Source organism: Zalophus californianus, chromosome 13, assembly GCF_009762305.2.
Source record: "Zalophus californianus isolate mZalCal1 chromosome 13, mZalCal1.pri.v2, whole genome shotgun sequence".
Taxonomy (NCBI): domain Eukaryota; kingdom Metazoa; phylum Chordata; class Mammalia; order Carnivora; family Otariidae; genus Zalophus; species Zalophus californianus.
In genome coordinates, this window is record NC_045607.1 from 1,431,377 (window position 1) to 1,445,109 (window position 13,733).

The following is a 13,733-nucleotide window of genomic DNA, read 5'->3' on the forward strand; positions in this document are numbered from 1 at the left end:
TTCTCAGTGCCATGGAAATGCCCGGGGGCTGGTTTCGCTGAGGTCCACAGCCGCTCCCGCTGGGGCCATGGAAAGCTGGGCCGCTCTGCTCTGGATGAGGAGCACTGTCCGGGGGACGGCATTCTCCCTGCACACTGACCAGCCACGACGGTCATCCAAGAGCCACCGGGAGGGCACCAGCCCTGGGAGGGAGCCCACACACCCTCCTCTGCCCACCCCCACCAGGACCAGGCCCAGAAGATGGGAGGTGGGCCAAGGAGGGTGCAGCCGGCCACCCCTCCGACCATGGGGCCGCCCCTAGAGGCAGCCACAGAGGGGCCCAGAGCACCAATGGTGTGCAGAGCCTGAGCTGGCCCCTCCACTGCCCTGGGGGACTCCCCTGACCTGGGTGGGGAGGCTGAGGTTTCTGTGCTCACTCTCTGGAGCAACCCCAGAAATCCCAGGGACGCCTGGGGACCCTCCCAGCTGTGACCCTGAGTCCGCAGCAGCAGCTGCCCTCCGTCCGTCCCACACGTGCTTGGGCTTCTCACCGCCGGGGGTGGGGGGGGGCGTGGGCACCTCGTTTCCCGGCCGAGGCTCTGAAGGGCTAGTGATTTGTTCCAGGTCACCCAGGGAGGTCTGTCTGCTTGGCTCCCGCTGTCTCTGCAGACTCGGGCATCGCTCCCAGGGGAGTGTGGCCGAAGGTCAGGCGGCAGAACCCTGAGCTGAGGTGGAGCAGTCCCAGCAGCCGGCTGCCTCCCCCTGCCGTAGGCTGCACCCATCCGCCCTCCCTGGATGCTGTGCTGGGAGTTGGGCGCCTGCCCTCCTGCAGGACGAGGGCTGAGGCTGCTCAGCTGCCCCTTCTCCGTGGCTCCCACAGGTCAGCGCTCCGGGCACCTTGCCAACGTCCCCCGGAAGTCCCCAAGCTTTCTCAAGTCCCTGCAGGTGTGTCCTGCCCCCATCTATCGGGCTGATGACAGCTGTGTCCCCGGTAGGCCTGCCTGGCTGGGGTGAGCGGGGAGCAGCCCTCGCCCCCGGAGGCTGAGCGGAGAGGCCTGAGTGGGGAGCTTTTGGGTCATCCCTCCGAGAAGTGGGGCACCACCTGCCCTCTGGGGATTAGGGCTTTTGGGGAGCCATGGGGCAGCCGGGTGGGGCCCCCCCAGGAATCCTGAGGCTTGGGCCCTCCCTGCAGCTGGACCAGGAGAAGCAGGAGCAGGTGCTGACCCTTCTGCGGCAGCGGGCAGAGCTGGAGGTCTGGGAGACGCAGAAGGCCCTGGACCAGCTGGTCTTCAAGCATCAACTGGAGGTCAGCCGGCCCGGCCCGAAGGCCTGAGGGCTCTTCCCAGGCATGCCCCACTCCTGGCCAAGGGGCAGTGCCACCCCGCCTGCCCACCCGAGCCTGGGGCCCTCCCGGGTGGCTCTCTGGCTGCATGGGGGCCACCTGCCTTTGTGGAAGGTCAAGTTGGGGAGGTTGCAGAGGACACAGTGCCACCTGAAACGTGGGCCCTGCCGGAGGCCGGAAGAAGACAGCATGGCTGTCTGAGCTCAGGCCAGCTCAGTGGACTACACACAGATGCTCAGTTTAAAGCAGAAGCAGGACGTTTTGGCCCACTACTAACCTGGGGGCACCTGGCTGAGGGGACAGATGACCGCCTGAGCCTGTGTCCTGGGTGTGTTGGCATCTGAGTCTGGGGCCCTCTGTTGGAGCTCATGAGCTGATGTGTGCAGGGCACTCAACAGCCCCGGCAGGTCTGCCAGGAGGGGCAGGGGCCCCACATCTCCAAACCCCCTCTGCCCAGCCCCCTGCACTCGCTGTTCTGTGGGGTACAGATGGCACCTAGACCGGCGGCCGGCATCTGGGATCTGGTTGGATGTGATCAACCTTCTCTGTGTCTTTGGTTGGGGGACTGTTGGGATGTACTCACAGTACCTTTGGGGAGCCATTCCCAGGACGGTACCCCAGCCTGGGGGAGCATGTGCACACACAGGTACACGCATGCGCCTGTGTGTGCGAGCACCGTGCACACCCGCCCCGGGTTCCAGCTCTCTCCTTCCCCTCCTTGTTCCCAGCATCACGCCTGCTCGGTGCTTGCAGCTGCTGCAGCTGGGGTGCAGGGTTGTGGTTCCCGCCATCTGATCCCCCAACTCTGGGGTGCTCCAGCCCTGGCCTTGCTCTGTGTCTGCTTGGCACCTGCCGCCCTCCCCCACGCTACCACGTCCAACCCGGTCTAGGGGGCAGGGGGGCCTGTGAGCCCCACGTGGAGGAATGGACAAAGGACGCCTCTGAGGTTGGGGCCCCCACAACACAGCCCACTTCCTCTTCTTGCAGCATCTGATGGAGAAACACTCCACCCAGGCCAGGCCAGAACCGGCTTCGGCTTCAGCTTCGGAGCGGCCACCGGTGTGTGGAGTCCTGGAGCCGACAACCTCTCCGGACACCGTGACCACCAGACCCAGGTGGGGCCACAGGGGGCCGGCCACGGCCTCCCAACATAGCCACGGGCAGGCCGGCCGTCTCGGACAGGCGCGGGCAGCTGGTGCTGCTGGGGCTGTGTCTCCAGCACTCTCCCCCCTGCAGATCACACTCAGCCCTGGGCAGAGACGCGGCCACACCCTCCCAAGGTCCCCAGGAAGGACAGCAGAGTCAGGGGGACAAGTCAGCTTCTGCAGGTGAGAGTCCTCAAAACCACGCACACGGCAGGCATTCGACCCCGCGCCTGGGGCAGGCAGCGGGGCCCGGCTTTCAGCCACACGCCTCCCCTCCTCCTGCGGACAGGCTTTCCCGGTGCTTCTCCTTCCCTTTCCTGGGCTTTGTGCTCTTGCCGTCGACATCTACCTTAGACGGTTCAGACACTCCACGAGTCTCCTTTACTGTTGGAAACACTCTGTCCCCTCTGAAGGTGTCTGCACACCCCCATTTCCCATGCTCAATCTCGTTGGTGTAGACCCGATTCTGTCTCTGGCTTCAGTGTCCTTCTGCCTGAAGGACCCCTCCGTTAGAATTTCTGGTGGTGCCGGTGACACATTCTCTGAGCTTTTGTAAAGCCTAAGGACGAACCCATTTCATCTTTGTTTTTGAAATATCCTTTGCTGAAAATAGAACTCCAGGTGGATGTTTTTCCTTCTGGTTGATGCGCTGCCCGGTCTTCTGGCTTGCCCTGTTTACGAGAAACCTGGGGTCAGGCTCACTCTTCTCCCAGGCAGGAGGCGCTTTTTATCTCTGGCTGCTTTTCCCACTTTCTCTTCGTTACTGCTTTGGAGCTATGGGATATGACAGGTTTTGGCGTAGCTTCTCTTTCTGTCTCTTGTGCTTGGGGTGATGTTGTGAACTTTGCACCTGCGGGTGTATCATATTCGTCGTGGTGGGGAACGTCCGGCCACCGTGTCTCCTGTGTCCTCACCTCACCTCCACTCACCTGGATGTTTTGCCACCTTCGGTTCTTTCTGTGTGTGTGTTTGTTTCTTTTTTTCTTCCGTGTTTCCTTTTGGAGAGTTCCTACTGCCGTGCCTTCAAGTTCATCACTCCTTTCCTCTGCGGTGTCGGATCTGTCACTAATCCCACTCAGCATCTTTTTCTTTTCAAGCATTTGGGTTTTCATCTCAAAACGTTCCATTTGGACACTTTTTTATATCATCCCTGATTCTACTTAACTTATTAAACATAGGGAATATAGTTATAAACGTTTTAAAGTCCTTCTCTGGCTCATTCTGCTATCTGGGTCGGTTTTCCTGATTGATTACTCTCATTGTAGGTCATGCTTTCTTGCTTCTTCGCATGCCTGCTGGACACTGAATTTTACCTTGTTAGGTGCTATATTTATGTGCTCCCACAAAGTTGTGAGCTTTGTCCTGGAACACAGTTACTTGGATGCAGCTGGATCCTTCCAGGTGTTGCTTTGATAATTGCCAGGTGGCTATGAAGCAGGGCTCAGTCTGGGACCAAGGCAGGACCTTCTGTGGACTCTGCCCTAAGACCCGTGATCATGAGGTTTTCCAGCCTGGCTAGTGGAGACAGGTGCAACTCTGGGCCTTCTGCTCCTTCCCGATGCTTCTCTCCCCAGCATGGGTAGCTTCCTCATATGGTTCCCACAGAAGGCTTGTGGGGGACCCTCTAAATCTCCAGGTTCTCCCTGGGTGGCTCTCTCCTTTCTGGTCCTTCTTCCATGAGTTTTAGCTGCCTGGGTCTCTCTAGACTCCCAGCTCCATCTCCTCTTCGAGGGGTCTGCAAGGCTCTGCCTCAGTTTCCCCTCCCTGCACTGCAGCCTAGAAAACATTCTCCAGGCAGTAAGCTGTGACAAGCAGGGGTCTCACCTATGTTCTGTCTCTCAGGGATCACTGTGCTATGTTGCCTGATGACCAGTGCCTGGAAAATTGTTCTTTCGTACGTGTGTGTGAACATTTATATATGTATATGTATATATACATGTCATTTTTTTGTTTTGTTGCATTTTAAAGTTATTTTTAGTGGGCCAGTAAATCCACAATCCAATCCCTTTTACTCTCTTGGTGGGAAGCACAAGTCCTCAAATGGACTTTTTAAAACTATAGAGTTCTTTTTCCATCCCACCCAGCACTGAAGAACCGCCGGCAGTGGTCAGTGGTAAGACAGCTGCTCATGCCCAGAATGTGGGCTCTGCTGTCACCCCACCTGCTTGGTGCTAGACCTCAGAGGGGTCACTCTCTGTCTCTGGGCTGCAGTCTCTCCTTCTGTGGAAGTGAAGAAGCAGAACTAAGTCATCCCCAAGGCCCCTCTACCCTGGGTCTTGTCCTTTGTATGATCAGTGGGTTCACACACAACCTTGCATGGGGACAAAGGAGATGGTGCAATTCCCCTGGTGTGGCCTTGTGAAGACGTGGTGTGAAGCTGTGCATGTGGGGGGTATTAAACTACCCCAGACATCCCACCTTTGAGAGGCCCTCCTGGAGAAAAGGCCCCTGGAACCCCCACATGACCCAACCACCAACTGCTTTCTGTCCTCAGAGCCCCGGCAGGAAGTGAGACCAGACCAAGCTCCCTCCCAGCTGCCCCTGGCCAGGCTCTACCCTCGGGTCAACCCCACCCACCAGGTACAGGGAGAGGTCTCCTGGGGAGGGGCGTCCAGGGGAGGCACTGGCAGCATGTTTTAGACCCAAATCCTCCAGTTGACTGCCTGGGCCATCAGGTGCTGAGTGCTGAGGCCCACATCTCCTAGAGCCTGCACCCAGGGCGTCTCTGCTGCAGATTCTGGGCTGGCGGAGGCACTCCTTGCCACAGGCATCACCCACCCTTCCCACTGACATCTGCCCAAGCCCCTTCCTCATGCCTGGGGCGGTAGGTGAGAGCAGGCATTTCAACAAAGTTCTTCAGGCAGGCTGGCCCCCACCTTTCAGGCTGCACATTTCAGGGCACGCCGCCCAGTCTTTCCCCAACCCTCTTGGGCACAAACAAGTGCTCAGCCTGGATCAGGGCTGGGCAGGAGACCAAGACAAGCAGGACCCCGCCCTGCCCTTGGGAGCTCACAGTCAGGAGGGGGGTACTCCGCCTCAGGAAAGGAGAGGCGGGGCAGTCCAGGAGGGCTCCTTGGAGGCGGCGGCCACCCCTGGGCTGGGCACTGCTCCCGCCCAACGAGGCTGGTCCCGGAGTGGCCTGCTCGATGTACCCCGCCCCAGCGGAGCCTGGCGGGGCCCTGGAGCGCCGACGCCGCCGGAGCCCCGGGCCACTTCACGCTCCAGATGCTGGAGCTGAGCCTCCGGGAGGAGGAGCTGCACGCCCAGCACCAGACTGCGCTGCTGCGCCTGCGCGAGAAAGCACTGGAGGAGAAGATGTGCGCCGAGCTGGCCTGGTTGGAGCAGCAGCGAGCGTGAGCGCACGCGCGGTTCCGCCCCCGCCCGGGCCCCGCCTCTCGGCCCCGCCCCTGTTCGGGCCCCGCCCCCGAGCCCCGGGCCGGACCGCGTTGCGGGGAACCGACTGTACCGATCCCAGTAGTGATGGGTATTTGCGGGAAGTTAGCTAAGGCAGTGAAGCTCCAAGAACAAATACGTACTACTGAAACCACCCGCAGTGCCGCCTCTCCCGGGGAAGCCCTGCCTGTTTAGCACTCCTGTTGAGGGAGACACGCTTACGGCGGCGGACCAGCATTGGGAGTTGACCCAAGTGCTGTTCTGTAGCCTGACTTTCACCCTAGATCAGGAAAAGCTTCCCGCGCGCCCCTGCCCAACGCCACAAGTCGCAGGGTGCCCCACGCGGGCTGGCCGCCCAGCTCCTGTAGCCGGCCCGGGCTGGGCCTTCCAGCCGCCTCCCGCTCTGCGTCCTTACACTGAACAGGCGGAGAGACTCCCCTTAAAGTAAATGCCTGCGAGCCGGCTGGCTGTGTCCGTGACATGCATTTTGATGCACTGATTTTTGATGCATGGAGAGCTTCCTGATGGTCCCTCATTGGCTTCCAAAAAGTATACCCCAGCGAAGGTCCTCCCCGACAGTTGGCGAGCATACCAGGCTGTGCGTGTGCGGTTCCATGGTGCCCCCGGCCAAAGGACCCTCTGGGTGGGCTGAGGCTCCAGGGTGCAAGGCGCTGCCCTCCCTCAGTCTGTCAGGCCCGAAAGTGGTCATGAAGAGTAGGTGGGAAGAGTGACGGCCTGGGCCAGGCCCCCAGGCCCCCAGGGTTCGCCCAGCCTGTCCTGGCTGTGGGCGGGGGCCATCCCAGGTCCACCTGGCTGGCGGGGGCTGGCTGTGTCTGCAGTTTTCCACACCCACCTGTGGATGCCAGGTGAGCAGTGGGTCCTGCCTCCTCCCTCAGGTGTCTGGGCAGCAAGGAGAGCCCCACGGTGCTGGTAGACTTGGTGGAGAGGCAGCTGCAGGCCCTCAGTAGCCTTGAGCAGGAGCAGGTAAGGGCCAGCTCAGCCCCGAGGGGTGGGCAGGTGACCGGCACCGAGTTGGTCCTGCCACCCTCCCAGCTGGTGTTTGAGCGTTCTGCACCACACCGTGATAATTCCCTCGCCGTCACCACCCTCCCAGGGGGCTCAGGACCCCGTGGTACAAGGGGAGCGTCCAGTGGCGAGAGGGGGCAGTGTGGCCTGGATGCTGTGTGGCCCTGCTGTCCTGCCCCCTGTGGCCTCCTGGAGCCTCGCCAACGGGAGAATGACAGCAGTGTCTGCTGCGGGGGCTGCAGGGGCATCCGCGCGGCCGGCACTGGCCAGGGGCTGTGCACGACCACAGGGGCTCACCAGCTGCTCCGAGCCCAGTGTCCAGGGGCCGCTGTGTGGTGGGACCCATGTTAGCCCCCTTTATGCAGATGAAGAAACTGAGGCTCAGTGTAGGGGGCTTGCCTTGTTCAGGGACCCGCAGAGGGGCAGTGAGGGGTGGGGCTGGGTTGACAGAAACCCTCCCCCGAGACGGTCTGTATGGGCCAAGGAGGTGGGGTGGGGGATGTGGGGATTCCAGGCAGAGGGGCCAACGGGAGCAGACCCAGGCAGAAAAATGGGGTGACATCATGGCCATGAGCTGTGAAGGGGGCTGAGAAGGGGCTCCAGTTATCACAAGGCAATGAGGTGGTGAACCGGGTGGTCTGAGCCCCTGACCCCTGGGGCTTGAGCAGGGGGCCCAGCTCTGCCCAGCCTTGGTTTCCTCTTCTGACCTATAAAGGCTGCCGCCTCCCGGGGTGGGTGTGCAAAGACCCGAGCATGTGCTCCAGGCAAGGTGGCTCTGCCGAGGGGTGTGCCTTCAGAGACAAAGCAGGGACCAGAGGATACCTGTGGACAGTTTAATAAAGGGACGAGTCCAGGGGGTGGGGGCAGTGCGCAGAGCCTGGAGAGAAGGAGGGCTGAGTGGGGAAGGGCAGAGGTGCAGCCAGCTTGCCCCGACCCAGCCCTGGGGGCCCAGGGAACAACACCCTACCTTCCCTCCCGCCTCCTGCTAAGCATCCTGTTGGCCAAACCCACGGGGGGCGAACTTGCTGGAGCAGGATGAGAAGGGCACCTGGAGGGGCTCAGGGAAGGCCCCGCAGGAGCCGGGCTGCCCCCCAGACACCTGTTTTTCCCACTCATCACGTGGGTCTCTCTTTGTGCGGGGTTGGGGGTTTTGCTGATGCCTCCTCTGTCTGGTTCAGAGAGAAATCCGATGCCTGCGGAACACTCACCTGTTCTCCCACAAGGAGAGGATGCTGCTCCTACAGCATCAGAGGGACATCCTCTGCCTGCGGACGGCCGTGGCACACCTGCAGCAGGAGCTCAAGGCCTGGACCAGGCCGCCTCAGGTGGGCAAGCTCCCCGGGCTGGAGGCTTGTCACCTGTCCCCTGGCTGCTCCGTGGGACAGGGCAGGACCCCTGTCAATATGCCTGCGACCCAGAGCGGGGAGGGCCTGGGGAGAGGTGCAGCAGGAGGGCAGGAGGGGCAGCTACCTCCTGCGGGGACCAAGGAGGTTTCCTGGATACTGCAGCCCTTGTCAGGCTCTGGAGGGGGAGCCAGACCCCCCATGGTAGGGGAAGCCACTCGTCCAGGCCCAGGGGTGGAGGTGAGAGGCCCGGTGGAGGGGGGCGTTAGGCTAGAGCTGGGGATGGGGCCAGGGCTGGTGGCGGCCGAGGCAAGAAGGTGGGGTGGCCTGGGCTCCTAGGGGGGCTGCCCCTTGGGGAGCCCCAAGCAGCAGGGGTGTCCTTGCTCCAAATCCCTGTCCCCACCAGCTGTCCCATGGACGGACGACGCTGTGTGGACACGGAGTGGGGCAGCCGTCCCCAGCCTGCACCTCTCCTCTTTTGAGATGGGATGTTGATGGCCTCACCTGGCGGGGTGAGGATGGAATGAACTGGGTTCTGTGGGTTAGCAGTCATACTGCGGGATGAGCAGCCGGGTGGTGTGCGCCCTGCCCCAGGCCGACCTGCAGGACAGGTGACCCGGGGCAGCCTCAGGCAGGGAATCCCCAGCCCTGGGCCTTATGTCTGCACCTGTCTGGGGTGATTAGCAGAGGACACAGGGCTGCTGGGAGGTTAGAACCACCTGTTTGAGCTGGTGAGAACACCTGCTTCAGCACCACACACCGGGCAACCAGCGGCCTCGCCACATGAAGCCTGCCCCCTGCTTTGCCTGAGAGACAGGTGTATGTCACACGGCTCCCTTGTGCTGCTTCTCAGAGGTCTGGCCCCGAAGTCAAGCCTGCTCAGACGGAGGGGCCGGCACAGGGCTCCTCACGCCCCTCGACACCACATGGGCCTGGCAGCCCCACCAGCCCCAACCCCTGGAGAAGCCCTGAGAGCCCAGGCGCCCAACAGTGAGTTGCCACCGGCAGTCCTGGCCCCATGCTCACCATTAAAAGCCTTTCCTGTGCTGAGTGGCCCCTGTGCTCATGGCTGCCGGGCCCTGTACCTCTCAGCCCTGCTGAGGGGAGGGCGGCCCTGGGGACCCCGAGGGGGCCCTGCTCCAGCTGGCAGCCCATGGGGATGTGGGCAGAGGCCAGAGCAGCCCTGGCCCGGCGGGAGGAACGCAGCGCTGGCTCGTTCCTAGCCAGGCTGCTGGCTACGGCGTGGCCCTGGGGTGCCCTCTCTTCCCGAGCCTGCTTCCTCATCTGTGAAACAGAGACAGGGCTGCCACCATCCCCGGGCTATGCGGGGAGCAGCGAGACAAAGCAAGTAGATGGGCCTTGCTCGGGGGCAGTGTGGCCCCCCTCAGCTACCAGGAGCCCCTCCGAGGCCGGCGTGGGGCTGTCCTGCCTGCTGAGGCGGCTGAGCCTTCTCTCACAGATGGCCACGTGGCCGCTGGCTTCGTTTTGCAGCAAAAGGGCCTCCCCTGGCCGACGAGGGGGGCCCTGCCCAGGCTGAGTCACCGAGGGGGCGGCAGAGGCGTCCGATGCCAGGTGCCACCTGACCCAGAGCCCTGCTGTGGGGGAGAGCAAGCTACTTTTCCCATCAAGAGTGTCCTCCATCCCTACACTGGGAATGCCTCCTTCCCTTCTGTCTTTTTTTTTTTTAATATTTTATTTATTTATTTGACATGGAGAGAGAGACAGAGTGAGCACAAGCAGGGCGAGTGGCAGGCAGAGGCAGAGGGAGAAGCAGGCTCCCCACAGAGAAGGGGGAGCCCGATGCGGGACTCGATCCCGGGACTCCGGGATCATGACCTGAGCCGAAGGCAGTGGCTTAACCAACTGAGCCACCCAGGCGCCCTCCTTCCCTTCTGTCTTAAATAAAATGACCCCAGGGCTGTCGGCCCACCAGCCAGACTAATCACAGCAATCTGGGGGTGAGGACGCAGGAGGCAGCCCTCACGCCGGGAGGGGCTCACCGCCCTGCCCCCCGCCAGGAGCGGCCTTCACAGGGACCCCTGCCTGCCTGTGGGAGCCCTGGTGCCTCCGGCAGCCCTCTTCCCGTGTGGAGGGACCCTTTGCAGGCCACCACCGCACAAGGGGGTCATAGTCCACTCAGCTGCCCAGCCATGAGCCCCACTTGGCTTCCCTGTGAGAGCCCATCTCAAATAAATCTCAGCATGGACTGATCTACCCTTCACGTTGCTATGGATTGCCAGGCCTGGGGATCTCTGAAGAGGCTTCCAGGCTGACTGTACCCTCCCGGTACCCCGTACCCGGGAGCTCATTGGGAAGGCTGTGTGGGCGGGGCCGAGAGCGCAGGCGGGGGGCGGGGGGGGCAGGCCTGGGCCCCCGTGGGAGCCAGCCGTCCTCCTAGGGGGCAAGGCCCCCTTTGCTTTTCTCATCACACCAGTGAGGCAATAGTCACTGTTGTAGAGTTAGGGAACAGAGAAGCTGGGTACAAAGAAGGAAAAATTTCAGATTTTTTTATAACCACTCCCTCCCTCACTGAGAGAGATGTTTGACTTTTTGCTGGAGGTCACGCCACGCAGAGAACAGAGGTACTTCATTCTTTTGCTCAGGCAAGGGGAGCTCAGCAGAGCTCTGAGTGGGTCAGGGCCCAGGTGCATCCTTGAGTTAGTGCCCGTGGGCCACTCCCTGCACTCAGTGCCCCCCCAGGGCTCCTGGCCTGAGACCCTGGGTGTGGGGAGGGGGTGGGAGGGACGATGAACCTTTTAAAGGGCAAGGGGGCTCCAATTCCGGGTTATTTAGCCTGTCCAGCTCCCGAGGCAGCGCTGAGGGGTGGGTGATGGGCTCAGGTGCAGCAGCCCCCTTGCTCCGTCCTCTGCGTCCTTGCTCCTGGGGCCAGGCAGGGGCCTGCGTCTGGGACACCCCGGTGTGGCCAGCTGCCTCCCAGGCCTTGCCCCAGAGAAGTCAGAGCTCCAGCCCCTGAGTTGTCTCCTCCTTCAAAAAAGGCTCAAGATTACAGGCACTAAAGATGGCCCTACGACCCCACTCCCTGTTCACACTCCCGATGCGGTGTGGCCCCACTCGGGGGAGACGCTCGGGGCCGCCCTTGGCGGGGGGGCAGCCTGAGATGCCCAGCTGTAGCGAACAGAAGCAGGGCAAGCCAGAGAGTGGCGGCCGTGTCCCAGCAGGTCCCCACCACACTGACCGTCAGTCCCGGGGTCAGGAGGCCCGGCAGCCTTCCCCCCCGCAACTGCCTCCTTGAGGCTGTGACGATGGGGGAGGGGGTTCCTGATGCCGGTCCATGTGCCCAGAGCATGGCAGTGGGTCTGGGCGTGTGGCGTCCAGGCCTCCGACCTGCTGGGCCATCCCAGAGCTCAGGTCGGCCCAGTGGCCGGTCTCCATGCAGAAATCTTGACAGAACACCCTGTGCTGGGGGACAGACACCTCCCTCCTGCCATGCCCCAGCCCTGTGCCTGTGCCCTGTCAGCCCCCAACAATGGCCCCATCTGGGGGCAATGGCCCCCACTTGGGAAGGTGCCTGGTGGGCAGGGCCCAGGCCCTGTTTTCCCTCACCTGCGCGCTGCCCACTCAGCCACCGTCCATGCCCTGGACGCATGCTGTCCCACTTGGGGAGTGTCCTGGTCAGGGCTCGTCACCCGGGGAGGGCACAGCCCGGACAGACGGTCACAGGCCCTCTGCACTCACTGCCTTGCAGCCTTCCCACCGGGCAGGAGGACGGGACCCTGCCCCAGGCCACTTCAGCCACGGATAGTCCCCGGCCGCCTCCAAGGCCAGTGTGCAGAGAGGACATGCCTGTGGCCGGCGGCTGGCCTGACGCTGGGGGCCGGCTGGCAGAGAGCCAGAGCCCTGTGAGCCAAGGTAACCCGGCAAGGCAGCCGAGGACCGACGGTCATTCTGTCAGTGGGCCCTGGCCACCTGGGGCAGCACCGGGTTGAGGTCAGAAAGACCTGCATCCTGGCGAGCCTCCCCCGAGCTGTGTGACCGGGCATCCCCCTCCTCTCCCTCCATGTCTGGGTGCAGTGGGCCTGTCCAGGCAGCGTGGGTGGGCCGGCGAGGGGTGCTCCTGCCTGTCTTCAGTCTCCCGCTCTCTATATGGGGGGCCAGTTCAGGTGGTGGGCCCGTTCCCCGAGGCTGACTGTTTCACATGGCTTCAGAATTCCTGGACACCGTGCCATCCACATCCTGCCCATCCATGCTCACGGTCCCTTTGCCTCACAGGAGACCCCCAGCCCAACCCCCACCCCTTTTCCTCGGAGGAGAAGACCCGGCCTCTGATGGCAAGCCATACACAGAAACTCCAGGACCGACACTCCCTGGGCGGAGGGGGTCCCTGCAGCCCCCCGGAAGCCGGCGTGAGTCGAGGCTTGGCCCTGCACCCTCTGCAGGCAGAGTGGAGGCCTGGCCTTGCTTTGTTGGGCTCTACCATGTGGCTTTGGATGGGGGTGTCACCCTGTCCACCAGATGAGGGTATGGATGGGATGGGGCCTGTTTGGGCCTTCCCAGGTGGATTTGTCCGTTGAGGGGTCTTTGGAGTCCACGGGGGGAGGGTAATCTGGTAAGTGGGGGTCTCCAGGGCCATCTTTAAGGGGATGGTCTTTGTTCCTTACTGGAGTCATGGGAGCACAGGGGCTTTATCCACGGACCGACGCCACACCCCGGCTGTGGTCTTCCAACACATTTCCAGCAGGTGGCTGAAAGCAGCATGAGCCCAGCAGGGTCGGAATTGGGGCTGGATTTTGCCAACAGCCCCAGGGAGGAGCCCCAGCAGATGGAAAGCTGGCCGTCAGGGGAGCAGAGGTGTGAGGTTTGGAGGGCTGCCTGGGCCGGCGGGACCCTTGGGCAGGGGGCAGGGCCCTGGGGCATGGAGATGCCTGTCCTCTCCTGGAGAGATCCTCACTCCCTCCTGGCACCCCTCGTCCTGGCCTGGGCCCCCTGTGCACCCCCAGCCCTCCTCATGCCCTCCTGAGGCTGACTCCCTCTGTGGAAACAAAGACGTCACCTGGTGAATTGGCCCAAGACCCAGTAGTGGGGGGCAGCAGGCGGGGCCCTTCCAGGGCCTCTGAGCCTCCGAGCCTCTCACATGGCAACACCCCCAGAGACCTGATCCAGCAGGGACTGAGGCCAGAGCCCCTAAACACAGGGCCCCTTGCCCCCACCCGGGGAGTCCTGTGCTCTGACGGCCCCTCCCTAGTGGGGCAGATGCCTGGCAGGCCGGTTGTGAAGCTTATGAGGTAGTTGAAGGCCCTGCAGAGGCCCTGAGCTGTGGTGAGGAGGCTGGGGGGATGGGGCCCTCTCCGGGGAGCCCCCGGAATATCCCCACAAACATGCCTGCAGGATAGAGACCTGTTGGCAAGAGGACACCTGTGACCCCTTCTCTCGGCCGGAAGCTGCCCCGCCGACCACTGCTCCAGGTGATCCCCCCCCCAAAGGCCCCGCCTTGCACAAGGAACAGCAAAGTCTCACTTAAGGGTCATCCAAGACCAGCTCCTCAGT

General features: G+C 62.5%; 1 protein-coding gene across 5 annotated transcripts in view; it reads left to right on the top strand.

Annotated features, from left to right (window-relative positions):
• Positions 1–13,733, top strand: part of CCDC187 (coiled-coil domain containing 187) — a 41,633-nt gene that overhangs the window by 24,422 nt on the left and 3,478 nt on the right. For 4 of the 5 annotated variants that reach the window (XM_027616807.2, XM_027616811.2, XM_027616810.2 and 1 more), the window contains 13 exons: positions 860–924; positions 1,172–1,285; positions 2,309–2,436; positions 2,558–2,649; positions 4,961–5,046; positions 5,629–5,819; positions 6,756–6,843; positions 8,064–8,210; positions 9,082–9,218; positions 11,935–12,098; positions 12,459–12,592; positions 12,925–13,037; positions 13,575–13,651. In XM_027616807.2, the coding sequence (XP_027472608.2) occupies positions 860–924; positions 1,172–1,285; positions 2,309–2,436; positions 2,558–2,649; positions 4,961–5,046; positions 5,629–5,819; positions 6,756–6,843; positions 8,064–8,210; positions 9,082–9,218; positions 11,935–12,098; positions 12,459–12,592; positions 12,925–13,037; positions 13,575–13,651 (1,536 nt within the window). The remainder of the gene's footprint in view (positions 1–859; positions 925–1,171; positions 1,286–2,308; positions 2,437–2,557; positions 2,650–4,960; positions 5,047–5,628; positions 5,820–6,755; positions 6,844–8,063; positions 8,211–9,081; positions 9,219–11,934; positions 12,099–12,458; positions 12,593–12,924; positions 13,038–13,574; positions 13,652–13,733) is intronic. The other variant, XM_027616808.2, reaches the window with a different exon arrangement.